This window comes from Acomys russatus, chromosome 22 (assembly GCF_903995435.1).
Source record: "Acomys russatus chromosome 22, mAcoRus1.1, whole genome shotgun sequence".
Taxonomy (NCBI): domain Eukaryota; kingdom Metazoa; phylum Chordata; class Mammalia; order Rodentia; family Muridae; genus Acomys; species Acomys russatus.
In genome coordinates this window covers 12,393,128-12,420,811 of record NC_067158.1, presented here as the reverse complement: position 1 = coordinate 12,420,811, position 27,684 = coordinate 12,393,128, and the positions used below count along the sequence as shown (strand labels likewise).

Sequence of the window (27,684 nt, the reverse complement as noted above, 5' to 3'; positions counted from 1 at the left end):
AAGTCACCTTCAAAGCACAGCAAATGAATCAGGAAATGCTCGTCCCTCTTTGGTAGTTTGGAAGACGAGTTTCAGAAGGCTCAGTGTTGATGCTCAGGTAAATGTTCGCCGGTGAAGCCCTCTGGTCCTCAGATTTTCTCTGGGGAGCATTTTTAAAATCAGTGGCTCAGTTTCCTTATTCTGTATGGGTCTTTCTGGGTTTCCTATCTATGAGTCAGTTTCGGCAGCTAGACATTAAGCACCTCACTCATTCTTTTTTGTTATTCCGTCCGCTGGCATTCAAAGTATTGTGTTATCTGAGTGTGGTGGCACACACCTTTATTCCAAGCGTTTGGGAGGTAGAAGCAGGAAGAGCTCTCTGAGTTTGAGGCTAGCCTGCTCTATACAATGAGTCCCAGGACAGCAGGACTCTAGAGAGAGGCTCTGTCACAAAAATAAACAGACAAACAAACAAAAAAGTGTTGTGTTACTCATTCCTATAACACTGTAAAGTTCCCACCTTCAGTTTTTAATTTTTTAAAACAAGATTTATTTATTTATTTAGTATTTATGTATGTGTGCTAGCAGGCCAAAGAGGGCACTAGATCTCATTGTAGATGGTTGTGAGCCACCATGTGGTTGCTGGGAATTGAACTCAGGACCTTTGAAACAACAGCCCATGCTCTTAACCTCTGAGCCATCTCTCCAGCCCTAGCTTTTAATTTTTTGAAGTTAAAATATAATTACATTATTTCCTTTTTCTCTTTCCTTCCTCTAACCCCTCCCATACACATCTCCTCCCTTGCTCTCAAATTCATAGCCTCTTTTTCCTTAATTGATACACATATATATTTAGGAATATAAACATATATTCCTAAATATATAGATACAACCTGCTTAGTCTGCGTAATGTTACTTGTATGTGTATGATTTCGGGGCTGACCTTTGGTATTGGTTAACCAGTTAGGGGGTTTCTGCTCTCAGCAATCCCTACTGGATCACAGTTCTCTTGCTAGGGTTTGGCCCCATGAGATTCCCCCTTCCACGTTATCATGACTGTTGGTATTTTCCTTGTTCAGGTCTTGTTGAGACCCCACAGGTGTAGCTTCCCTGACATTTTTCTAGGAGACAAAATTTCACGGCAGGTAGCCTGAGCCTCTGGTTCCTACTGCTACTCCCGCAGACCAGCTCCGGGAACAGTGAAGAGAAAGTCTTGGTGGATCTGCGGTAGGGAGAATTGAGCAGTGGTGAGTGGCTGGTGAAGGGGAACCAACCATTTGGGAACAATTGGCTGTAGGAGCCAGATGTTGAGCAGTGGTTGAGGAATGGAGGAAAAAAGAAATACTAGAGACCCAGGCGTATGTGGTACAAAACTGAAGGTATTAAAGCCCAGAGGAACTTTATTTTTCTGTCTTTCTCACATGGTTACTGTCTGTCTGTCTGTCTGTCTGTCTGTCTGTCTGTCTGTCTCTCTCTCTCTCTCTCTCTCTCTCTCTCTCTCTCTCTCTCTCTCTTACTTTTCTGTCTCTTCTTTCTTGTTTTTACCCTTTTCTGTGGCTGTTCTCCTTGGGCCAACCCCAGTATTTTATTTAAAGTGAAGTTTTTTTTTTTTTAATTACAGGTTACATCATGATTTTTTTCATCTTTTTCAATCAATAGAACATTTAAAAACCAACAAAGCGGGCTGGAGAGATGGCTCAGAGGTTAAGAGCACTGTATGTTCTTCCAAAGGTCCTGAGTTCAATTCCCAGCAACCATATGGTGGCCACCTATCTATAATGAGATCTGGTGCCCCCTTCAGGAGGGCAGGAGTACATGCAGGCAAAATACTGTATATGTAATAAATAAATAAATCTTAAAATAAATAAATAAAAAATAAAAATCAACAAAGCAAGAGAACAATCTAACAAGGAAATAGAAACAGTTCTAACTTACAATAAAATATACAGCAAAAAATCAGTCAATTTCCAAGCAATGGTCAGTATAATCTGATAACTATTTTGGGGGGAGAGTTTTGAGACAGGGTTTCTCTGTGTAGCTTTGACTGTTCTGGACTCACTTTGTAGACTAGGCTGGCCTCAAACTCACAGCAATCCGCCTGCCTCTACTTCCTGAGTGCTCTGATAACTATTTCTTAAACACTCAGGAAAGTTTAATCATAAATTTCTGGGGGCTAAAGCTATTGTGTTTACATGATTGTCGTAGCAACATAGCTTGAGATAAATGTTCTCTAATAAAGAAAAAACTTGACTTATTCCCGGTCCTGGTTCCAAACCAACAGGTATGCTATCTAAGCCTACGCTAACCACCAAGGGTTCCTCTATTATAAAAACATCTGTAAAGCATGACATTCCAAGCTCACTTTCTATTGCTCTCAAAGCAGATTCTAAATCACAGCAATCCGCCTGCCTCTGCCTTCCGAGTGCTAGGATTAAAGGCGTGCGCCACCAGCCCGGCCTAAAAACACTTTTCTACAACTAATAGTATATATCTGGGTACTATTATGTCAAGGTACTAACTTTCTTTTGTGCAGTTTCTGTTTGGGTGCTCATAGTCTGAGCAAAAAAACTCTATCATTGTCTCAAGCCTTTGGCTAGATGCCTTCCTTCAACATTCTCTGTGGGAAAAAGTTTTCCCTGTGTGAATTTCATTAGCATTCAAAGTGGGAAATAGAGAGAAAGACAGTCTTAGTAGAAAAGCAGATTTCAGAATAATTTGGCAAAATGACACCTGGACCATACATAATATTTAAGGGAAGTGGTGATCAGCTTTTGGAACTTTGTCAAGCGACGCCTCTGTGCCTTGTCCTCATGTCTGTGACTTCTTAGAATGTTCCACAATGTTTCCTGAGCCTGGTTTGCAGGGACTGTGCTATGGATGGGCCGTTTGGGGCTGGTCACTGTACGGGTCACCTGTCTTCTGCATTTCCATCAGTTGTGATTATCTACAGTGGTGTCTGTCTGTTGCAAAAAGGTTTCTTTTCCATTCTTATTATTGTTGTTACAATTTTATGTTATGATTATGGGTGTTTTACCTGCATGTATGTCTGCACCATGTATGTGTCTGGTGCCCTGGGAAGTTGGAAGAGGGTGTCAGACAGATCCCCTGGAACTGGAGTTATAGGTGGTTGTGAGTTTCCATGCTGGGGCTGGGAATCAAACTCGTCCTCTGCTGCTTAGCCATCCTAGCTGCTTAGCCATCTTCCTAGCTTAGTGATTTTAGTTGCTGTTGTTGTTGAGTGGTGAAACACCCATCTGCGCTTACAAGAACAAATATGAGAATGAAATTCAGGATTATGCTAGTTTAGGAAAGTGGCAGTTCTCCTTCCAGATCAATGAGCTCACTAGCCCTGGCTAGATTACCACTGTGTGTATGTGGTGTGTGTGTGTGTGTGTGTGTGTGTGTGTGTGTGTGTGTGTGTGTGTGTGTATGTGGTATGTGTGTGTGGTGTGTGTGTGTGTGTGTGTGTGTGTGTGTGTGTGTGTTTTCCTGGGCATGCTTGGTCTTACACACACACACACACACACACACACACACGCATGTATGCACATGTTCCATGATAGAGTAGGGGACTGAACACAGGGCTTTACATGCGGAGCACATACAGCATATACTCTCCCATTGGCTTTTTAGCCACTGAAAAGCCAGTGTGACCCCCTTTGTGCTGCTGGCTATGGTGTTGCATGCTTTTGACTCCAGCACTTAGAAATTAGAGGCCAGCTGGTCTCTGTAAGTTAGAGTGCCCTAGGCCAGCCAAGGCTACTTAGTGAGACCTTGTCTCAAAAACAACAAACAAAAATCCCTCACACAAACGAAATAAAACAGAAATGTTGTCCTTTTACTGTTGTTTTTGTGTGAGAGACGACGGGTCCTCACTTTGTGGGGAGCCATCAATCTTCTTGCCTGAGGCTCTTGAATGCTGGACCACAGCCTGCCTCGCCACACGAGCATTTCCTCTTTTATGACGTGTGTAGTTGGGATCAACATTTCCCTCTTAACGCGTCTTTTCTACACACACATGTAGTTTGCTGGGTTTTTATTTCACTGGACTTTAGTTGTTTTACCTTTTGTTTCTGGAAATTCTTCTGTATTTTAATTTCATTTCCTAACTTAAAAAAAACAATGGAGTGTGGATAAATTGTCCAGGCTGGCTTCAAACTCATTATTTTTCTACTTCAGCCTCCCAAATAGCTATCACTGCTGGTATGGGCTACTATATCCAGCTTGAAGGCACTTTAAATCTTCTCTTGTATTTTATTATTTAACCTACTAGATATTAGGTGTTTTAAATGTCTCCACATTTGTGATTTTAAAAATATATTTATTAACCTGGGTATGGTGGCACACACCTGATATCTCAGCACTCAGAAGGCAGAAGCGTCTGTGAGCTCAAGGCCAGCTTGGTCTACAAAGGGAGTCCAGAACAGTCAAGGCTACATACAGAAACTCTGTCTTAAAAAATGTTACATGTATATTTTTTGTTTGTTTGTTTTGTTTTTGTTTTCTTTTTCTTTCTTTCTTCCTTTTTTTTTTTTTTTTTTTGAGACAGGTTTCTCTGTGTAGCCTTGACTGTCCTGGACTCACTTTGTAGACCAGGCTGGTCTTGAACTCATAGCAATCCGCCTGCCTCTGCCTCCTAAGTGCTGAGATGAAAGGCGTGTGCCACCATGTCCATATATATATATATATATGTTTTTATTTTTTCTTTTCTTTTCTTTTGTTTATATACACACACACACACACACACACACACACACATATATATATATACACACACACACATATATATATATATATATATTTTTTTTTTAAACAAGTGTTTGTCTACATACAGGTAGGCTACCAGACCAGAAGAATGGTAAGAACTAAGTTCAATGGTGACATAGTTACTCTTGCTATCCAAATGGTATCTGGATTTAGTTCTAGAAAACAAAAACTACATGGCAGATTGTAGAAAGGAATCAGCCTGAGACAAAGCCCTATGAAGACATTTTTGCCCTTACTTGACCCCTGGGTCATCTCTCAGCACAGGGGCCTAAGTATAGCCTCTCTGTCATCTGGCCCAGGTTCCCCGATCTGGTTTCCACTTTGTTAATCTTTGAAGCTATAGTTTAGATAATCCAAATTTACCAAGAAGCCTGAGAGAAACAACAGAAAGTTAGTTTATATGATCAAGAGTACACTTTAATGGCCAGGTGTGGTGGCACATGCCTTTAATCCCAGCACTCGGGAGGCAAAGGCAGGCAGGTCGCTGTGAGTTCGAGGCCAGCCTAGTCTACAAAGCAACTCCAGGACAGCCAAGGCTACACAGAGAAACCCTGTCTTGAAAAACGGAAGAAAAAAAAATATATATACACACATATATATGTATATACACATATACTTTAATGTGTCTAAAAATAACAAAATGGCAGTTCCCTAACAGGGTCTAAAAGGCTAGGTGTGGTGGCTCACACCTGCAATCCCAAAATTCAGGAAGCTAAAACAGGAGGATTGCTCTGAGTTCAAAGTCATCTCTGGGCTACATAGTGAGTTCCATGCCATCTTGGGCAACAGAGTAAAACTCTGTCCAAAAGAAAGAAAGAAAGAAAGAAAGAGAAGACCAAGTGGCAGTTACATACTTCTTTAATCCCCAGCAGAGACAGGCAGATCTCTGAGTTCGAGGCCAGCCTGGTCTACAGGGCTAGTTCTGGAACAGCCAGGGCTACACAGAGAAACCGTGTCTCAAAACAAAACAAAACAAAACAAAGAATTTAAAGGAAAGACTACATTTTATTAGTGGAATTGGGAATCTGGATGTTCTGTGACTGCTGGGTGAGATGCCATTGGTGCAGCCTAGATGGGTGGGTTTTCCCATCTTTTCTCCCAGAACACAAAAATAGCTGTTTTTGAGCATCTGATTTTCCCCAGCTTCTTTGAGCTAGATGGTCCTTTGTAGGTCTCTACCTATGAACTCCACCCCAGGTACCACTCTGTGTCGGGGCCTACTCTAAGCATAATTGAACGAATGTGCAGATCAGCCCTGCACAGAAGAGGAATTCCCTCTGTATTGTGAAACAAGTGCTACTGTTGCTTTAAGGCAGAGGTAGCTGCCATGTGGGGAAGAGGAGGGGCAAGGGTGAGTAAGTGCACCATAAAACTTCCCTAGGATTTTCAGGGTGACTTTTTTTTTTTTTTAATTGTTTGCTTGGTTGCTATACACCTTTATCTTTTTTTTTTTTTTTTTTTTTTAGTGCTTACAAAGTTGGTGCTGACATTTCTGCTTGTTTTATCAATGTTTCTGTGAACAGATTATATTTTAGGGCTTCCTTGTTTACTGTTTTTCTGATGTCATTCTTGAATGGCCTATCTTTTTAAAAGTCATTGTTTGTTGATACTTTAGGACTACAGAATGCTTGCTACAACTCCAGATATTCAGTCTCTGTCTAGGGTATGGAAAAGCGGGGAGGCTAGGGCAGCTATGCGGGTCACACAGTACAGAAGCCCAGAGGAGATCCCGTGACCATCGCCTGTGCTGAAAGGAGCTGCGGGTACAGGGAGAGCATCCTCTTCTGAACAGTAGGCGCAGCCCTTGCCCAAATACAGCCTTGGTTCTGAAGACAAGAGAATGAAGATGCCAATAGTAGGCCAGTTATCCCCAAAGAACCAACAGTTGAGGCTACGGCTGTTTACCTTCACTGTGCTCAGCAAAGGTGGGCGACGCCAGGTGACCAGCTTGGTAACACCACTTTCCCTGCCTTTCCACACAGACCCCCCAAACTCTGAATGCTGCTGGACTACAGAGAAGCCAGACAGTCAAGCTCTCCTCATGTCTCCAGGGCCTGCCTAAATAGCTGTCCTTGGTGAACTATCAAGCAAAAAGCCCAGACCTCACTCCAGAGGATTGCCATGTCTCAACCAAGCCCAGGCTGCCTCTTGGCACAGTAGGAAATGCTGCTCTGGGGCTACTAGCTACACTGTAGCCAGAGGTAATTGTATGAAGAATAAAAAACAAGTTAAGAAGAGATCTCTTCGCTGTCTGCGCAGCTCAGTGGCGTAACACTCCCTTACCACGTGCACATCCTGAGTTCAATCACAATCAAACCCTCCCTCCGTAAGCCCCTGACGTATCTTTTTATCATGCTACAGTTACTAAAGTCACTGACGCCTGACAAACACTGTTCATGATTAGATGGGAGTCTGATGAGGTGCTGTCATGACTAGGTGACCCTGAGAGGAGACACTGTGCTTGTTGGCGTCACTAAGTGGTTATCATTTAAGGGTTGGGACTGACCCTTAGCTAGATACCAGTAATGGAATCTGATAATACTCTGATAGTCCTCATTTAGCCCAAGGACTGAAGGAGCAAGCTGTGCACTTGGGAGTCATAAACGACCTTAAAATCATAAATCTCCTGAAATCCCAGCATTCAGGGGGAGCAGAGGCAGGCGGATCTCTGTCAGTTCAAGGCCAGCCTAGTGCACAAAGTGAGTCTAGGACAGCCAAGACTACACAGAGAAATCCTGTCTCAAAAAAACAAAAACAAAACAAAACCCCCAAATCATAATCTCAGCTCTGGAACACATTTTAAGGTGATATGTTTAAAAACAATCAAACAAAAAAAAAAAAAAAAAAGAGGAGGAAGAAGAAGAGGAAGGAGGGGAAGAGGACACGTCTTAGACACAAAAGGGTCAACTGGACACTTTTTGTAAAATGAAATCTTGGTAACTGGCCAAATTTGCAGTGCTGGGAGAGTAGTAGGCCGCTCTGCTGCCCTGTGGATCACAATACACATGCTGCTCAGAGACTGAAGTCAGTGTGGTGTTCAAATCAAGGGACAAGCAACACGTGCATATGCCTGTGTCACATGTTCATGACTGAGCTTGTGTGCCCCGACAAGGCCTAGAAGGACCCACACAGGCAGTGGAGCTGACCCTGGGTGCAACTTTTCCTCTTGTCCCCAATGTCACTGTGTGGCTTTTGTGCCTTTTGGGATCCCGAAAAGAACTCGGGCCACTGATCTGGACCCCATCTGTCGGGTCTGGGCACAGCTGGACAACCCTCATGAGAATGGACAAATAGAAGGCAGGGCTTCAGCATCCCTCATTTGGGCACTTGAGGTTTTCATGTGACAGCAGTCTCACTCTGTAGCCCTGGCCATTCCAAAAGTTGCTCTGTAGACAAGGCTGGCTTTGAACTCACAGAGATCTGCCTGCCTCTGTCCTCCTGAGCACTGGGATTAAAGGCACGTGCCACCATGTCCCTATCAGTAATAATGTCTTGTTCTGAGGGTTTGTGATGTGGAAACGCAGTGGCTGCATCTCCTCAGGTTCAGGCTTCCAGAAGCATCCTCAATCAATGACTTGCAGGTATGGACAGTGTCACACCCTTACCCACTGGTGGGATCCTCTCAGGTGGTTCTCCCGATGTCTTGGAGGTCTCAGGGACTGGAGCTGTTCTTAAACCCATCTTTTTTTTATTTATTTACTTGTTTTTTATTATTATTTTTTTTTCTTGAACCCATCTTGATCGGTTTCTTCACATCTCGTGGGTCTTCGTCGGCTTACCGCACTGCTGTCACCTGAAGTCACCTTCCAAATAAACCATCTCATCTGCCCTAGGGTACCCGTCTCAGGGTCTGCATCTGGGGAAAGCAAAAGAGAACACTCAGGACAGAACAGAAAGAGATGAGAGGATGCCATCCAGGGAGAACAAGGAGACCAGGAGTTGGGTGGGGTTACCCCTGCACAAGAATAGGTCCTGATCCCTTCTCCTCCAAACCCAGTCCGCTCTGCTTGCTACCATATTGGATCTCCTGAGCCCTTCTCCTCAGCCTCTGTTGTTCCTCTGCCTAAGCTTGGGCAGCTCCCCCTTTGAGCCCACCAGAGTCCATGGAACACTGGGGGACAGGGTGTAGGCCGTCCCTGCAGCTGTCTCTTTCAGCAGGCAGCCTCCTGCATGGCCTTATCAGCAGCTTGGCCTTGGCAATAGGGGCCAAGGTCCTGGCCCATCTTGGTGATAGCAAGGGCCCAGGGAGAGACTGGAAGGCTCGTACCGGAAAGAAGCAGACAGGGAACCATGTACCTTGGTCCATGCTGGATGGGACTTGCCACCCAGAGCTCCCAACCAGGGTCGTTCAGTGGACTAAGCCAGGAGCAGGAACAAGAAAGCATCAGAGCAGGAGTGGGATGAAGGGTAAAGAGATCAAAGGAATCTCTGGTCTCTGTCCCCTGTCGTATCCTGAAGGGACTTTTGTGACTGAATCACTATCTCTCAGTGTCCCTTTGTTATCTGGGTGCTAATATCAATTAACCGGTTGCTAGGGTGACAGAGGGTGATTCTGAGTCTATACTTGATGTTGGTCTCAAGAGGCGACGCGGTCAGAGTGCAGGTTGGAGGCCAAGCCCAGGGGAGTGTTGACATTCTGTAGCCTACGCTAATGCTCCAAGGCTGAAACCAGGCCAGTGAGTGTCTGGTCTGGTGGGATTACAGCCCTGAATCTGTTGCCCAACTAGCTCAAACCACATTAGACTTCAATTGCATCAAGAAATAAGTGGGGGAACCTCAGCACCTTCACTAGGAAATTCACCTAAAAGAAGGGACATGGGAGTCATCCGATGGGCGGGAACAGTGCGTAGATCATTAACCGGCAATGTACAGCCCTATTGGTTCCCACCTGACAGGCGAGGGTTGTCACAAGGAGGAGGAGGAAACTGCCTTAGTGTGAAACTTCGGGGACCAGTCCTCAGCTTTGCCCAGCTGACCCTAAGCCTGGCCCTGCATCTCCTTGATCGCTTCTTGGCCCTGGGATGGCAGCTGGCCTTGGCCTTCAGGGATGGCTGCTCTGGGCCCTGCTCCTGAATTCGGTGAGTCTGTTGCTCATGGCTGCTTCCTAGTTGCCGCCGGTTAGGGCAAGACAGGTTGGGTACCTGATGGTGAGGAAGGGTCTTAAGACTGGGGGAGGTTTCCCATGCCCAAAGACAAATGCTAGTGGAGAGGGTCTCTTCATGTGAAGGGGTTGAAAGGGTAGAGGGTCAGAGAGGCAAATGGATGGGGCCTTAGCCTGTGATTAAATGGAGGCTGAGTCAGGTGCTGGAGGTGGATCGCTGGTGAACAGCACCTGAAATATTCTGGGGTTGGGAGGAGGTCCTGTTGGCACCCTTGCTTACCCTCAGAGGTGGGTGATAGCATTTGGTAATTCAGGTTGTAGGATGGGGGCTCTTGTACTGACCCTTTACAAGGAACCCTGGCCTCGGTGGGGAGTCTAGTTGAGAGACTCAGCAACAGAGGTTTTTCCACCTCCCCGTCTCCTCCACTCTTCAGTGGCAGGACCTTTTAAAGCCACATTCTAACAGATTACTTCCTTCCTCTTCTGAGTAACCCCATCACTGTCCACTGGGAGAGTGTGTCTCCATTGACACCCTGCATAGCACGTGCCCCCACGAGCCTCGGCATAGCTCTCCCAGCCCCTGACTTGGTGTACTTCCTTCCCATATGCCCTCCTTGTCCTCTTACTCACCAGACAGTACCCGACTGTGCCAACCAGCCTCGGGGCTTATGGGTGCTATTGATCTTTTCTGCAGGCCCAGGGCGAGCTGTACACGCCCATCCACAAGCCTGGCTACTGCACCTTTTATGACGAATGTGGGAAGAATCCAGAACTGTCTGGAGGCCTCACATCACTATCCAACGTATCTTGCCTGTCTAATACCCCAGCCCGCCCTGTCGTAGATGAACATCTGGCCCTCCTCCAGCGCATCTGTCCCCAGCTGTACAATGGCCCCAACACCACCTTTGCCTGTTGCTCTGCCAAACAGCTCGTGTCATTAGACAGGAGCTTGTCCATCACCAAGGCCCTCCTCACCCGCTGCCCGGCCTGCTCTGACAATTTTGTGAGCTTGCACTGCCACAACACCTGCAGCCCTGACCAAAGCCTCTTCATCAATGTCACCCGTGTGGCTGTGCGGGACCCTGGACAGCCTCCTGCCGTGGTGGCCTATGAAGCCTTTTACCAGCGCAGCTTTGCAGAGAAGGCCTATGAGTCCTGTAGCCGGGTGCGCATCCCCGCAGCTGCCTCACTGGCCGTGGGCAGCATGTGCGGCGTGTATGGCTCAGCTCTTTGCAATGCCCAGCATTGGCTCGACTTCCAAGGAGACACAGGGAACGGCTTGGCTCCGCTGGACATCACCTTCCACCTCTTGGAGCCTGACCAGGTCCTGGCAAATGGGATGCAGCTTCTAAACGGGAAGATCACACCCTGCAACGAGTCCCAGGGTGAAGACTTGGCAGCCTGTTCTTGCCAGGACTGTGCAGCCTCCTGCCCCGTCATTCCTCAGCCCCCGGCCTTGCGCCCTTCCTTCTACATAGGTCGTATGCCAGGCTGGCTGGCTCTCATTATCATTTTCACTGCTGTCTTTGTGCTGCTCGCTGTTGTCCTTGTGTATCTCCGAGTTTCAGACCGGAAGAAGGGCAAGCCAACAGACCCCCAGGACGCCTCCGACCTCCCTCATAAGCGGAAACTGTCACCTTACACCATCCTTGGCCAGTTCTTCCAGAGATGGGGCACAAGGGTGGCCTCATGGCCGCTCACTGTCTTGGCACTGTCCTTTATGGTTGTGATAGCTTTGGCGGTAGGCCTGACCTTTATAGAACTCACCACAGACCCCGTGGAACTTTGGTCTGCCCCCAAAAGCCAAGCCCGGAAAGAGAAGGCCTTCCGCGATGAGCATTTCGGCCCCTTCTTCCGAACCAACCAGGTTTTTGTGACAGCTCGGAACAGGTCCAGCTACCAGTACGACTCTTTGCTCCTAGGGTCCAAGAACTTCAGTGGCATCCTGTCCCTGGACCTGGTGTTAGAGCTGCTGGAGCTTCAGGAGACGCTTCGCCACCTGCAGGTGTGGTCCCCCGAGGCACAGCGCAACGTCTCCCTGCAGGACATCTGCTACGCCCCGCTCAACCCGTACAACACCAGCCTCTCCGACTGCTGTGTCAACAGCCTCCTACAGTACTTTCAGAACAACCGCACGCTCCTGCTGCTTACCGCCAACCAGACGCTGGGTGGCCAGACCTCCCAGGTAGACTGGAAGGACCATTTCCTCTACTGTGCAAAGTAAGTAGACCTGAGGGGAACAGGTCGGGATTGCTGTGTGCCCCCAGGAACCAGGCCGGAACACCACAGCTCCATCCTTCAGAGCCAAGGGACAGCTCCTACATGTGCCTGAGTATCTTCGGGTCCCTGTGTTATGCCTGTTCTCTGAAGGACATTTGTCCTAACAGGCCTTCCAGCTCCAGTCCATATGATCTTTCCTCCCAAGATGCTCCTGCTGTGGTGTCAGTTTACTAACTTTTTTTTTTTTTTTTTTTTTTTTTTTTTTGGTTTTTCGAAACAGGGTTTCTCTGTGTAGCCTTGGCCATCCTAGACTCACTTTGTAGACCAGGCTGGCCTCGAACAGGTCCAGCGATCCACCTGCCTCTGCCTCCCGAGTGCTGGGATTAAAGGTGTGCGCCACCATGCCCGGCTCAACTTTTTTTTCTCTTCTCTGTGTGTAGCTCTGCCTGTCCTGGCATCATCACTCTGTAGACCAGGCTGGCCTTGAGCTCACATTGATCCGCCTGCCTCTGCTTCCCAAGCGCTGGGATTAAAGGCATGCGCCACCACCCCTAAGTAGTCTTAGTTTAAATTACAAAGTGGCGGCTCAGGTAGTGTTTGTGCTTGCACTGTTTTGTTTTTCCTGATTCTCTGTGTCAGGATCTGTACAGACTCGGGTAGCCTCAGAACTGGCTAGGAATAAGTTCATCTGGGTTCAGCCAAGACTGTGGCTAGTCTCTGACCCCAGGCATTAGGCCAGGTGTTCTCGGGCAGAAGGTTCTGTTTCTGGCTTTGCCCATATCGGGTGGCAGAAACAGGATGCACGAGACCATCAGACTCAGGGAAGGGTGGTGAGAGGGCCAGTGGTAGAGGAGGCTCCTGGGAGAAAGAAGTGGAGAGTGAAGTACCTCAAATGGCCTTGTTGTCCCTACCCGACTCTAGAGCAGAGTGACAGTAGGTAATGGCAACCTGTGTGCTGTTATGAAACAGTTTTGGATGCTGCAAGTCCCAGGCTGCACATTTTTTTAGATCCACCAGATAAGGGGAGAAAGCCTTTGCTGTCTCTCCCTGCTACTGGCTGTCTACCCTCAGCTGAGTGTCAAGTGTGGCCTGCTTCCTAGAGGGTCCGTGTGGTCCCTCAGACACAGCAGAAGAGAGAGGACCTGTTGAGAGGCATCGGGAATCAACCATCCCAGATATGGTGTGATTTGTTGTTGTTGTTGTTAATTTTCTTTCTTTCTTTCTTTGGTTTTTTTGAGACGGGGTTTCTCTGTGTAGCCTTGACTATCCTGGACTCACTTTGTAGACCAGGCTGGCCTCGAACTCACAGCGATCTGCCTGCCTCTAGCTCCTGAGTGCTGGGACTAAAGGTGTGCGCTACCACCGCCTGGCCAATTTTCTTTCATTTTAAGACAGAGTTCTAAAGGTGGTCCTCAAATTCACATTCTTGCCTCAGACTCCTGAGTATTGAGGTTGCAGACCTCTGCTTGGTTTGTCCTATCTTTATTTTGGTTTTAGATGCTCCCAACTCTTGATGAACTGATTATGCTAATTTCATAGACTGGAAAACTGAGGCTCAGAGTGATGTGGTAAGCTGCTTAAGGCCACACGGCAATATAGCTCTCTTGGATGGCTTGGTTGGCCAATATACTCACCTGCTCAGAGCTGAGAGTGTGCAAAGAGCGTGTAGGCATCCTGTTCTGTCTCCACAGAGATGTGCTCTGCAGAAAGGGTTTAGTTGAAGGGGCAGGCCTGACCAAGGGCACTGGCTGGGTTGCTGTGGACATGTGGCTCTGAGCTCCAGGGCTCAGCTCAACACTTGGATGGATTCAGGCTCTGTGAGGGAAGGAACGAAGACCTGTGCCGGAGATGGCCACGGTTCAAATCTGGGCCCATCACTTAATTGTGATGCTCATTTGGAACAGGGATAAAGACAGGTCTGGAAGGTCTGGCTATGTGAGGTGACATGGGAAGCAAGGACAAACCGTTCTACAGTAATCTGCCCAAAGGAAGATACCCAAGACAGCCCCTACTCCGTTCAGTGGACCAGGAGCCCACTTTGTGGACAGATAGTAAACTCTGAAGTCACTGCTCCTCCCTCAGGGAGCTGCGAGCCTCGGGCAGGGTGGGGCTAAAGGAACCAGGCAGGGCCAGGACAGGCTCTTTCCCTTTGTGGTTTTCCTCTAGTGCCCCTCTAACGTTCAAAGATGGCACGTCCCTGGCCCTGAGCTGCATGGCTGACTACGGGGCCCCTGTGTTTCCCTTCCTTGCTGTTGGGGGGTACCAAGGTAAGTGACATAGGCCCTGGGAGGGATAATAGGTAGGAGAGAGAGGCCATGGTGATGAGTGTTGCCAGTACGGGGGCGGGGGGGGAGGGGGGAAGGCTGGCTTAAGGGGGCTTCAGATGATGTTTCCCCTCATGTCTTAATGCTGCCCAGGAACTCTGGTTTTGTGCCTCTGGCTGGGATAAGGCCATTATTAGAGCGGAGAAGCAGGAGAGGAAAGGAGTTGGAAAGGGTTACAACTTGAGGGAGAGAGGGCCAAGGGCACAGTAGGAGGGTGGTTCAGAGTTCTTCCTTCCCAGGGACGGACTACTCCGAGGCCGAGGCGCTGATCATAACCTTCTCTCTCAATAACTACCCCGCCGATGATCCTCGCATGGCCCAGGCTAAGCTCTGGGAGGAGGCTTTCCTAAAGGAAATGCAAGCCTTCCAGAAGAGGACGGCTGACAAGTTCGAGATGGCATTCTCAACTGAGGTAGGGCCCCCCCCCCCGTGCCACCCTCCCGCCCCCACCCCCTCAAGCCCCCCAAGAGTCAATTTCAGTCAAATCCACATCCTGGCTCTATTTGTTCCTGAGTGGCCCCGGGGAAGTGATTGCCTGTGCCCACCCACATATGGTGCTCATGTTAGAGGCTCCCGTAGTTGCCGAGAATGTGCGGCGGGGGGTGGGGGTGGGGGGGGACACTCAGTATGTGGTCACTGAGCCGGTTGTGTGCTTGCAGCGCTCTCTGGAGGATGAGATCAACCGTACCACCATCCAGGACCTTCCTGTCTTCGCCATCAGTTATATTATCGTCTTCCTGTACATCTCCCTGGCCTTGGGCAGCTACTCCAGATGGAACCGAGTAGCGGTGAGAGTGAGGCAGGCAGGGGGTGGGGGTGGGGGCGGGGGCAGGGAGGAACACAGCAAGAGGGACTCAGAGCCTAGAACATTTCCTGAAGGCTGTCTAAAGCTTTCCCAGAAAGGGCCAGCTTAAAACAGCAAGTTGTACACATCAAAGAGAAGCCCTTGGAGGGTGGGATTTCTTGAACCTGTTCTGTATTGAAAGGCTCAGGGTTTTTGGTTTTTTTTTGGGGGGAGGGTTTCAAGATAGGGTTTCTCTGTGTAGCCTTGGCTGTCCTGGACTCACTTTGTAGACCAGGCTGGCCTCAAACTCACAGCGATCCTCCTGCCTCTGCCTCCCGAGGGCTGGGATGAAAGGCGTGCGCCACCATGCCCTGCTTAAGATGAATTTGTTTATCATTTATACTGTGGTCTACATGTACACCTGCATGCCAAAAGAGGGCATCAGGTTACATCATAAATGGCTGTGAGCCACCATGGGGTTGCTGGGAATTGAACTCAGGACCTTTGGAAGAGCAGTCAGTGCTCTTAACCTCTGAACCATCTCTCCAGCCCCAGGCTCGGGGCTTTCGTCCTGTTCTCTGCCAGCTTCCCACTGTCCACATGCAAAGCTACCACTTTTAAATGCATGCAATGCAATTCTAGGAAGATGCAGGGAGGCACCCACCCCTGCTCTTCTTGGTGCCACGGGCCTGCCCCTGGGAGGCTGGTTTAGCAAAAACGCTTAAATGCACACATGGGTTCTTTATTGAGGTTGGTGGCATGTGAACACCAAGGGGGCCCCGCTTGCTCCTCACCCAGCCTGGGGAGGAGGGAGGATCTGGGCAGGTTCTCTGGGAGCCAACGAGCTGAACCTCACTGAATTACAGGTGGAGTCCAAGGCTACTCTGGGCCTAGGTGGGGTGGCTGTTGTGCTGGGAGCAGTCGTGGCTGCGATGGGATTCTACTCCTACCTGGGTGTCCCCTCCTCTCTGGTTATCATCCAAGTGGTACCTTTCCTGGTGCTGGCCGTGGGAGCTGACAACATCTTCATCCTTGTTCTTGAGTACCAGGTAAGAATGGAAGGGTTGGGCTGGAGGGATGCCTCAGAGGTTAAGAACACTGGCTGCTCTCTTCCAAAGGTCCTGAGTTCAATTCCCAGCAACCACATGGTGGCTCACAACCATCTATAATGAGATCTGTTTACATGCAGGCAAAACACTGTGTATATATGATAAATAAATACATCTTTAAAAAATTGTTAAAAAAAAAAAAGAACAGAAGGGCACCCATGGGCAACCCGACATCCTCATTAGACAAAGGCCCACACAGAGCTGCGGGCGTCCTTGTAGGCTCTTATCTGCCTATAGGAAATAGCCTGGGTTGGCACAAATTTAGCCATGCTACTTGTGCCATCTTGAGCCTGCTTTCAGTTAAACCCATACAATGTCCGGTAAGCTTCCTAACATATTAGAGGTACCTCCTTCCTGTCTTTTGTTTGGTTTGGGTTTTGGTTTCATAAGACCAGGTCTCTCTCTGTAGCCCTGGCTGTCCTGGAACTCACTCTGTAGACCAGGCTGGCCTCAAACTCACAGAGATCCACCTGCTTCTGCCTCCTGAGTGCTGAGATTAAAGGCATGTGGCACTACCGCCTGGCCCTCCTCCCTGTCTTTACAACACCCTGTGTGGCATTCCATGGTATAATATAAGCACAAACCAGAGTCTGTTTAGTCTCTCTTTGCTGTCAAATGCTTAGAGTGACGAGAATGCCCGGTTCTTTTCATAGCTAGGATGCACCAAGTGGTTCTTTAGGACACAACACAGAAGCAGAAAGTGTGGCTGAGTTAGTAGGCTCTTCTGTCGCCAGAGGGTCTGGCAGTTCCTGAGATTTAGCCAGGACTCTCAGCCCTTTACCATCCCACAACTGGCCTTTAAAGTTTGGTGACCTTGGCAGACCCTGTGTACTCTGTCTCTTTACCTGCACAGAGGTTGCCTAGGAGGCCCGGGGAGGAGCGAGAAGCCCACATTGGCCGTACCCTGGGCAGCGTGGCCCCCAGCATGCTTCTGTGCAGCCTCTCCGAGGCCATCTGCTTCTTTCTAGGTGAGCAAGGGCTGTCTAGGAGTGGGGCACAGGCTCTCAGAGACAGTGGGTGTTTCCCGCTTTCAGCTGTCTGGCCTGACATCTGGCCCATGATTGCCAGGATGATCTGACAGACCCTGTGTCCCCAACAGGAGCCCTGACCCCCATGCCAGCTGTGCGGACCTTTGCCTTGACCTCTGGCCTAGCAATCATTCTTGACTTCCTGCTTCAGATGACCGCCTTTGTGGCCCTGCTCTCCCTGGATAGCAAGAGGCAGGAGGTAAAGGCAACTGGGCCAGCACCCTGACTGCGGCTCCTCATTCACTGGAAGATGTGGCATTACTACCACAGAGGTAGCCAGAAGAGCTGGGTGGGAGGCAGGGGCATTATCTGGAAAGAGGACATTTGGGCTCTGTGTTCTCCAATTTCACATAGAAAGAGAATTTAGTTTTAGTTATTTTTGAAAGTATCATCAAACCTCTTAAAAGTATGTAAGTTTAACAAAATAAGTTAACAGAAATCAAGCTGGTGGGTTTTTGTTTTGTTTTTTTTTTTTGGTATTTTTATTTTTGTTTTTGATGATGTAAAGTTCAGTATTTGCTTAAGGCAGAAGCAAAAGCAGCAAAAAGTGCAGTGGCCATCTCCGGGTCTTCCCTGGGGGAGGTGGATCCTGGAATCGGCCTTGGACCCAGTCTTGAGAGGCAGTGTCATCCTGTAGGCCTCTCGCCCTGACGTCTTATGCTGCTTCTCATCCCGGAAGCTGCCCCCACCTGAACAAAAAGAGGGCCTCTTGCTCTGCTTCTTCCGAAAGATATACGCCCCCTTCCTGCTGCACAGGTTCACCCGCCCTGCTGTGGTACGTGGGCTGTGGGGGCTGTGCCATTTTGGAAGAGAGACCATGCGCGGGTGGGGGAGGGGGTGAAGAAGAAGGAAGCATGGGGTGGGGTGGGGGAGGGACGGCTGCCCAGGCCCAGGGCGGTTGGATACTTGGAGCTGGAGCTTGAGTCTGTCCAACTCCAGGATGTTTCCCAGGATGCCTAACAAACCCATTCGAGTTTGAGGGAAGATGAAGGCTGTCTGGGGGAGAGGGTCTCACATGCCAGTTTCTCCTTCAGCTGCTGTTGTTTCTGACCCTGTTTGGAGCAAATCTCTACTTCATGTGCCACATCAGCGTGGGGCTGGACCAGGAGCTGGCTCTGCCCAAGGTGAGTCTGGCCTCTTTTCAACTCTTTCGTCCAGAGACCTGAAAAGGGCAGCAGTGCCCCACAGGTGGAGTGGTGGGGTGTGGGGACATAACCCAAGGCTTGGCACCATGCAGAATTGCTCCAAGAGGACCCTGAGGGAGAAGCCATATCCATGTTTGTAAAGTGAAAGGGCTGAATGGTGGGTCAGGCCACAGAAGGTGTCCTGCATCCGAGAGCTCTCCGTGTGGCTATCTGCATGGAGGGACTGCCGTTTCTTTCTATGTGAATGTCTCACCAATACCTGTTTTCTGATTTATTACTTTATTTATTACTGCATGTATGTTTGTGCTCCGCCGTGTGGGTGCCTGGTGCCTGCAGAAGTCAGAAAGAAGGCGTCAGATCCCCTGGGGTTTGAGTTACAGATGGCTGTGAGCCGCCTTGTCGGTGCTGGGAATAGAACATGGGAGCTCTGCTGAGCTGACTCTCCAGTCCCAGCACTTGTTATCCTTCTGTGTTTTTAATTTTTTTGGTGCTGGAGCATTAAATCTGGGATCCCCCACTTGTTGGGAAAGTGCTTTACCAGTCAGTCATAAAGTTATACCCCTTGTTTGTTCTCCCTTTCTCTCTCTCTCTACACACACACACACACACACACACACACACACACACACACACACACACACACACACACGTATGTATGTATACAGTTATGGTACAGAATATAAAGTAGCATCTTTGTGTTTGTACTGGTGGGTTCTTTTGTTTTGTTTTGCTTTTGTTGAAACTGGGTCTCCCTATGTAGGCCAGGCTGCTCTGGAACACCCTGTCCTCCTGTTTCTGTCTCTTGAGAGTTCTGGCGGCACCAAGGCCTAGCTTTATACTGGTTTTATTTGTGTTTTCTTTTTCTTTTTTGGTTTTCCAAGACAGGAGTTCTCAGGGTAGCCTTGGCTGTCCTGTACTCTCCTTGTAGACCATGCTGGCCTCAAACTCACAGAGATCCACCTGCCTCTGCCTCCAAGTACTAAAGTATTAAAGTGCCTCCAGGTATTAAAGGTGCATGCTACCACTGCCCCACTTGGAGCTGATTTTTATATGTTGTGTTATGAAAATGGCCAAATTTTAATTCCATCCAGCTTCCCCAGGACAACTTACTAAGAAGCATAGCTTTCCTCAATCGAATGGTTCTGGCGCCCTGGCCTTGTGGGAAGGCGTCATTCAAGCACACACGTTTCTTTAATTTGTTCCCCTGCGCTCCATGTGTGCCCCATGTCAGCACTGCACTCCTTTGATTCAGTAGTCAAGTTTCAAACCAGAAAGTGTGAGTCTTTCAAATTTGTTCTTTGTCAGGATCTCTTGGCTATTTGAATTCTCTGGAGATTGCATTTGGGTTTTAGCTCGACACATTTAGATTTCTTCAAAATCTGCCATTGGCATTTATGAAAGCTGTCCCACTGAATCTGTTGACTGCTTTGCTTTGGTAGCACTGAATAAACGCCTGTCTTCCAGGCCGTGAACACAGGATGTATTCCTGTTTTTAAGAACCGCAGTGTCCTAGGCATTTTGCTATTTTATTTTATTTTTTTTGAGACAGGGTCTTATTATATAGGCCCTACTTCACTATGTATTCCCCGTGTAGATCAGACTGGCCTTGAACTCACTGAGATGGCCTGGCTCTGCCTCTCAGGACCTAGGACTAAAGGTGTGCGTCACCACACTAGGCTGAAGCCACTGGCTCCCTGCACTCTTATTACCCCTGAGCTCTTTTTTCTTTTTTTAAAGAATTATTTATTTATTGTGTATACAGTGTTCTGTCTGCATGTACACTTGCAGGCCAGAAGAGGGCATCAGATCATATTATAGATGGTTGTGAGCCACCATGTGGTTGCTGGGAATTGAACTCAGGACCTCTGGAAGAGCAGGCAGCACTCTTAACCACTGAGCCATCTCTCCAGCCCTAAGTCATCTCTCTCTTGCGTTGCCTTTGCTGTTGGTTGGTTTTTGACAGCTGTGCTTCCATGTGCTTTGGGCTAAATTTGTCTCAGTTTGTTTAGGAGGCCTTGCCCGAGTTCCTTTAACATTTATGTTTGTTCCTCGTCAGTTTGGGGAGTTTTGGGCTATGTTTCTTCAAATAACCTATCCATTTCTTTCATCTTCCTTCTCTTTCTGAAAATCTACAGTGTATATATGGGTCTACTTGAGTCTCCTGGAGCCTCTCTGCATCTTGGTGTGCACTCTGTGTGTGTATCAGGGCCTGTTCCTCTAAGGACACAGTTCTGTGTGTGTGCGTCTCAGCGTGTATCGTGTGCGTATGTGTGCATGCACTCTGTATATTTCTGAGTACGCTTCTTTGCGTGTGCCTCTGAGCATCAATCTTGTGGGTGTGCCTCTGAGTGTCTTCCTCTGTAAACTTGTTTACCTCGGTAGGTACATTAGCATGGATCTGAGCTCCTGCTTCTGTATGACCCGGGACAAGCCTGTTATGGACATTCCTGAGATTCACAGATCCTCCTCTTTCCCAGGACTCATACCTGATCGATTACTTCCTCTTTTTGAACCGATACTTTGAAGTGGGGCCTCCAGTGTACTTTGTCACCACCTCGGGCTACAACTTCTCCAGTGAGGCAGGCATGAACGCCATTTGCTCTAGTGCAGGCTGTGACAGCTTCTCCTTAACCCAGAAGATCCAGTATGCCAGTGAATTCCCTGACCAGTAAGTGTTTGGTCTCCCCAACACTCTGGCTTGCTCCCTCTCTGCTTTCTCCTCTCCTGTTTTCTCTCCTGCGTGCTCTGTCTCTGTCACTAACAAAGCCACAGAAGGCCCAGTGCAAGGGTCAGGGAGGAGTGACCACCAGGCTCACTGGCTCTACCTACTCCTCTCCATTGTCTGGCCTCAGGTCTTATCTGGCGATTGCTGCGTCCTCCTGGGTAGACGACTTCATCGACTGGCTGACCCCATCCACCTGCTGCCGCCTTTATACCTCTGGCCCCAATAAGGATGAGTTCTGCCCCTCAACCGTTAGTGAGTTTGGGGCTGCAGGGCTCATGCACATTACAGCTTAGGGAAACTGAGGCAAGAAAAAAAAAAGAAAGGACTGGTAAGGCTCTCAGTCCCCTACCGAATCCACAGGAGCCAGACAGGTTAGGCTTTAGGCATTCATACTTGCGTGTGTGTGTCTCTGGGAGTATTATGCCTTTAACATGCTGGTTGTGGGCAGTGGGCAGTGGAGGTGGGAATGGAGATATGGCCCTACATGTGGAGGTGCTGTGTTTAATAGGTGTAGGGGACCCCATTTCTTTGCCTAACTTCCCTTTCCTATCAGCCTGTAGGGCTCAAGAGGGGGCACATCTCCCACATTTGGGGATTGCAGCTGTAAACCTGCATATTTCTGTACCTATCCCTCAGAACTGAGGACTTTAGATTGAGGCACAGAGTGAGAGTTAAAACAGTAGTTGCCTTGCCTGGTGTGTCACTATTCAGAGTCCCCTTTCCAGCAGCTTCCTTGAACTGTTTAAAGAATTGCATGAGCTTCACTCTGGGCCCCGTGAGGCCCACAGCAGAGCAGTTTCACAAGTACCTGCCCTGGTTCCTGAATGATCCCCCCAACATCAGATGTCCCAAAGGGTAGGTTCAAAGAATGGCTCCTGCTGGAGAGCGGGAAGACTTGTGGGTTCCAGAGGGGCAAGAGTGGCCAGCTAAGGCCTCCCTGGGTACAGAGAATGGGTAGACAGGACAAGCTCTCATCCCCTCTAAGCCTCTACTCTGGTCTCCTCTTTGCAGGGGTTTAGCAGCGTACAGAACTTCTGTGAATCTGAGCTCAGATGGCCAGGTTATAGGTAAGTGCAGCCTAGTATCGGGAAGAGATTAAAAAAAAAAAAGATTTATTTATTTATTCTTTATATAGTATTATTTATTCTTTATATAGTATTCTGCCTGCCTGTGATCCAGCAGGTCAGAAGAGGGTACTGGATCCCATTATAGATGGTTGTGAGCCACTATGTGATTGCTGGGAATTGAACTCAGGACCTTTGGAAGAGCAGCCAGTGCTCTTAAACCTCTGAGCCATCTCTCCAGCCCATCCTTCTGTTTGCTAGGTCCCTGGGATTACAGGTGATCTGCAAGGGGTGGCCCTTTAGGCTCCATCTATTGAAGTCAGGCCTTGGCCTCAGATAGTGGCAGAAGCAGCTACCATTTGGGGGCGCTGATGCAAAGTGCAAATGCAGGCCTTGGGCCTGGAGAGATGGCTCAGAGGTTCAGAGCACTGGCTGCTCTTCCAGAAGATTCAGCTCTGACTCCCAGCACCCATGTAGCTGCTCACAACTGTATTTAGCTCCAGCTATAAGAGATTCCAAAGCCAGGCGTGGTGGTGAATGCCTTTAATCCCAACACTTGGGAGGCAGAGGCAGGCGGATTTCTGTGAGTTCGAGGCCAGCCTGATCTACAGAGCAAGTTCCAGGACAGCCAAAGTTACACAGAGAAACCCCCATGCCCTCTTGTGGCCTCCATGCGCACCAGGAATGCATGTGGTGCACAGACATACATGCAGACAACATACTCATATACAATTAAAAATAAATAAATAAGAAAATGCAGGTCTCCTGTCGAAAATCGATCAGGAATTTCAGGTGGTGCTGGCAGAACCCTGAACCCCATCTGATCACATGACTGTGTCACCGTCTCTGGGATATGCCAATGGATGCTAACCTTTGACTTGCTTTCTCGCACTGTGGCCATCCAGCCTCCCAGTTCATGGCCTACCACAAGCCGCTAAGGAACTCACAGGACTTCACGGAAGCTCTCCGGGCATCCCGGTTGCTAGCAGCCAACATCACAGCTGAACTACGGAAGGTGCCTGGGACAGACCCAGAGTTTGAGGTCTTCCCCTACACGTGAGAACTGGGGGGCTGAGGCAGGGATGTGGGGAGAAAGAGCCACATAAGAGATGCTGGGGGCTGCAGGCTGAGGGAGGCGAACCAACTTTTTCTCAGGTGTCTCCTGGGAAAGCTTTGGTGTTGTCTATTTCTTACATGAGCTGGGACCCAATTCAAACCTCTTAGGCCCATGGTTTCCTTCAGGAATGGGATGATGCTCTTCTCTTCCTGAAGGGCTAGTGCCTTGACCACACCCTGATCTCTGACAGGATCTCCAATGTGTTCTACCAGCAATACTTGACCGTTCTCCCTGAGGGAATCTTCACACTTGCTCTCTGCTTTGTGCCCACCTTTGTGGTCTGCTACCTCCTCCTGGGCCTGGACATACGCTCAGGCATCCTCAACCTGATCTCCATCATTATGATTCTTGTGGACACCATCGGCCTCATGGCTGTGTGGGGTATCAGCTACAATGCTGTGTCCCTCATCAACCTTGTCACGGTAACCTGCAGAATAGGCCGCAGATGGCCTTTGGCAGTTGGACTCATAAGCTACACCTAGTCCTATGTAGACTCTAAGATACCTGCCTGGCTGTCTTTCTTGTTGCCCCCTCCCTCCCCCACCCCCCCCCCTTCCCCCATGTCTTCCATCTTGTTGCCTGAAGTTTTGCTCTCTTGGCTGCAGGCAGTGGGTATGTCTGTGGAGTTCGTGTCTCACATCACCCAGTCCTTTGCTGTGAGCACCAAGCCTACCCGGCTGGAGAGAGCCAAGGAAGCTACGGTCTTCATGGGCAGTGCGGTAAGTGGGGAGGGATGGAGCTCCCTATGTGCCACCTGACCCTTATGTCTTCCCTGACTGCTGGTTATGAACCCTGCCAGGTGTTTGCTGGAGTGGCCATGACCAATTTCCCAGGGATCCTCATCTTGGGCTTTGCCCAGGCCCAGCTTATCCAGATCTTCTTCTTCCGCCTCAACCTCCTGATAACCTTGTTGGGCCTGTTTCATGGCTTGGTCTTTCTGCCTGTTGTCCTCAGCTATCTGGGTGAGTATCTATGCCTGCCTGGCAATGTCACAGCTATGAGTATTGATCAAAATGGTGCCTGCTCCCTTGGAAAATTTGGGGAGTCCAGCCAAGATCATGACCATACTTTCTATTTTGGAAGCTTTTGTTTTTCTTTTTTTGGTTTTTCGAGAACAGGGTCTCTCTTTGTTAGCCTTGGCTGTCCTGGACTCGCTTTGTAGACCAGGCTGGCCTCGAACTCACAGAGATCCGCCTGCCTCCTGAGTGCTGGGATTAAAGGCGTGCGCCACCACGGCCAGCTGGAAGCTTCTGTTTTTCATGAGATATGCTGCAAGCATCTTCCTCTGTTAATTGATTATGTTTCAGATGCTGTGTAGTCTGCTGCATTTTTCTGTTAGACTTTTGTGCACATGTACATGCAAATGCACAGACACACGTGCACACACACTCACACAATACACACACACACACACACATATATACACACTCAGACATATATACTCTCATATATGCATAGACACACACAGATACACACTCATATATACACACATACAGAGACATGCTCACAACACAGAGAGACACAAACTCACACACAGAGACATACAACACACAGGACACACATTCACACCCAGACATACATGTACACACACCAACACACACACATATATACATACACACACATACACACACACACACACACACACACACACACACACTATTCTGGAGATGGAACCCAGAACATTGCACATGCTAGGCAAGTGCTGTACCACTGAGTCGCACCTTAGCACAGAAATATATCTTACACCGAGACATGATGTGTGCGGCCACACAAACATATGAAACTAAGGCAAGTATCTTACAAAATACTATTTGCTCTTAGCACACAAAGTATTCTGATATTTTTGGTTCCGCCCTTTCATTGATTTGAAAGTTCTGGTGTTGGTCTGAGGTTTTCGTTAAATGATTCATTAATGGGTAATAACTCGCAATTTGGAAACACTGCTCTGTTTCAAATGTTGGTCTGTGGCATTTCATTTCCCTCGGCGTTTGGCAGGAGCAGCAGTGGCAGAAGGCAGGCGGGGGCCACGGCAAGCAGCTCCCGTCAATGCTTAAGCTCTTGTGTAGGCCTTGGCTATGAGGACCCTCAGCCCTATCGCCTCCAGCATTACCACTCTCCGTCCAATGTCGTGGCAGCTTTGGCTCTTGGGCACTTGACTCTGTGGGCACTCTGAGCTTAGAACTTCTCTTCTGCACTCTGTAGAACTCTAGTTTTCTGTCCTCTCTTGCCATCTCTTTCCATCTGTCACCTTCTTGCCCTGGCTGCGCTCAAGCAGTGGCTTCAAGTAGCTTGTTGCCTTGTTGCTGCCTCCGCTTGGCCTGCTGACTGCTCAGCTATTGGTTCCCAGTACAGTGTCCTGTCCCTCTGCTACCTCTTTCATCTTGTTACCAGTTCAACCCATACTTCTGAAAGGAAGTAGGAAAAGACCACTCAAGAGGCCTAGTGCTGCAACACCAGGAGGCTGGCCCACGAGATTGTCTGAGTGGATTCTCAGCATCTTGCTTATATAGCACGAGAAGGTGTGTTTTACCCAATCACAGTCTGTAAGTTTGGACTCACAGTGTTGCCTCTCTGTCCATCAGTTGTAGTCAGTGAGTTGTTTTGGGCCAATCACAGCTTTCCTTCTTAGCATCAATTACATCCTGGCTTGTGCTTTGGACCAATCATGGTCTTGCCTCTTTGCATCAGTTACAACAGTTCTCCGGCTACACAGCCGGGGTGGAGGGGGGGGGGGAGTGTTCACCCTACAGCTGGTGCAGGTATAAGGGCTGTCTGGTTGTAGTTCTTTTGCTCAAGGCAGCTGGAATAGCAAGGGAAAGAGGCCCACAGTGCAGCTTAGGAAGGCAGATTGCTCCATCCTGCAGCATCTTTGCTTATTTACAGGGACACAGACATCAGAATGAGTGCTTACTATATAATACAAAGAACTTGCTAGAACTAATAGTGATTTTTTAAAATAGATCTTTAACAGTGCTTCACAGTGCTTAACTCACCACGTACCCCAGGAAGAAGTATGCTTCTCTTACTCATCTCACCGTCTATTTAAGCAGTTTGCAGCTGCTGGACATTAGGCTATTCCTGACGCTATACTACTGTTGCCTGCGCTGCAGTGACTGACCTCGTGGCTGAATCTTTGACCTTGTCATCCAATATTTTCTTAGAGTCAACCTGGAGATGTTGATTATTGAGGCAGATTGCTAATACGCTCCACAAAGTTACTTATCATCATCACCATCATCATCATTCTCCTCCTCCTCCTCAGCATTGTGACATTAGAATCACCTGTAGGGACTCACTGTCCATCTTTAGGGAGGAGAAAGTGTGTACTGGGGACAGTAAGGAACAGCCCTGGGAGATTCGAGTTGGGAGCCCAGAGCCTCAGAACCACAGGCTGGAAGTGTTTAGACTTATAGGGGCTGGGGAGTGCCAAGGACCTTGCAAGCCTCCCACCCCCAGTGCTGCAGCAGTCAGGAATACCCTAGAACTAGGGCTATGCAGACAGAGACCCAAAAAGCCATGTGCAAGGACAGAGCCCTGCTCCCTGGTTGCCCTGTGCCTTGGGTTGGTTGTCCAGAGCAAGGAATCATGTTTTTTTATTTTATTTTTATTCTTATTAATTTTTTGTTTTTGGTTTTTTTCGAGACAGGGTCTCTCTGTGTAACCTTGCCTGTCCTGGACTTGCTTTGTAGATCAGGCTGGCCTTGAACTCACAGGATCCGCCTGTCTCTGCCTCCCAAGTGCTGCCTGGGATTAAAGGCGTGTGCCACCATGCCTGGCAGAATCATGCTTTTTAAAGGAGCGTTGCCTATGGAGTCAGTACCAGATAGTCCCAGGAAGAAAGGGAGAGGCTGAGTGTCAGGGCTCCTCTTGAGAGAACATGGGTGAGGGTGGTGGCAATGCCAGCTGAAATGGCTGTTGGGAAGGTGGGGCAAGAGCAAGGAGGTGCAAATGAAGTCAGAGCCCAGTTCCCACTGGACTGGCATTTCTGGCAGTGATGTCTGTGCTGGTTGCACTCCTCTCTGACCATAGGTGTGTGTGTGTTCTTCTCTCCTGCAGGGCCTGATGTTAACCAAGCTCTGGTACTGGAGAAGCTAGCCACAGAGGCAGCAATGGCCCCGGAGCCCTCTTGCCCGAAGGCCCCCTCCCCTGCCAATGTTCACACCTATGAATACGTTAACCACAACTTTGAAGAATGTGCCTGTGGAGCTGGCGCTGCTAGCAGCTCTTTGCCCAAAAGCGACCAGAAGTTCTAATGGAGTACGAGCTGGTCCAGGCTCCATGGCTCTTACTGAGGAGGAGCCATGAGGGTCTTCCCTCTGTT

General features: G+C 48.7%; 1 protein-coding gene across 1 annotated transcript; it reads left to right on the top strand.

The window, feature by feature from the left end:
- The first annotated feature begins 9,767 nt into the window (after positions 1 to 9,767).
- Positions 9,768 to 27,616, top strand: Npc1l1 (NPC1 like intracellular cholesterol transporter 1). The gene is made up of 19 exons (XM_051165089.1): positions 9,768 to 9,824; positions 10,542 to 12,067; positions 14,234 to 14,334; positions 14,631 to 14,803; positions 15,051 to 15,179; positions 16,042 to 16,224; positions 17,138 to 17,252; positions 17,384 to 17,511; positions 17,950 to 18,087; positions 18,347 to 18,436; positions 20,935 to 21,125; positions 21,310 to 21,434; positions 21,911 to 22,037; positions 22,194 to 22,249; positions 23,152 to 23,302; positions 23,554 to 23,785; positions 23,969 to 24,082; positions 24,163 to 24,325; positions 27,420 to 27,616. The coding sequence occupies exons 1-19, from the start codon at positions 9,768 to 9,770 to the stop codon at positions 27,614 to 27,616; spliced, it is 3,996 nt and encodes a 1,331-aa protein (XP_051021046.1).
- The last annotated feature ends 68 nt before the right edge of the window (positions 27,617 to 27,684 follow it).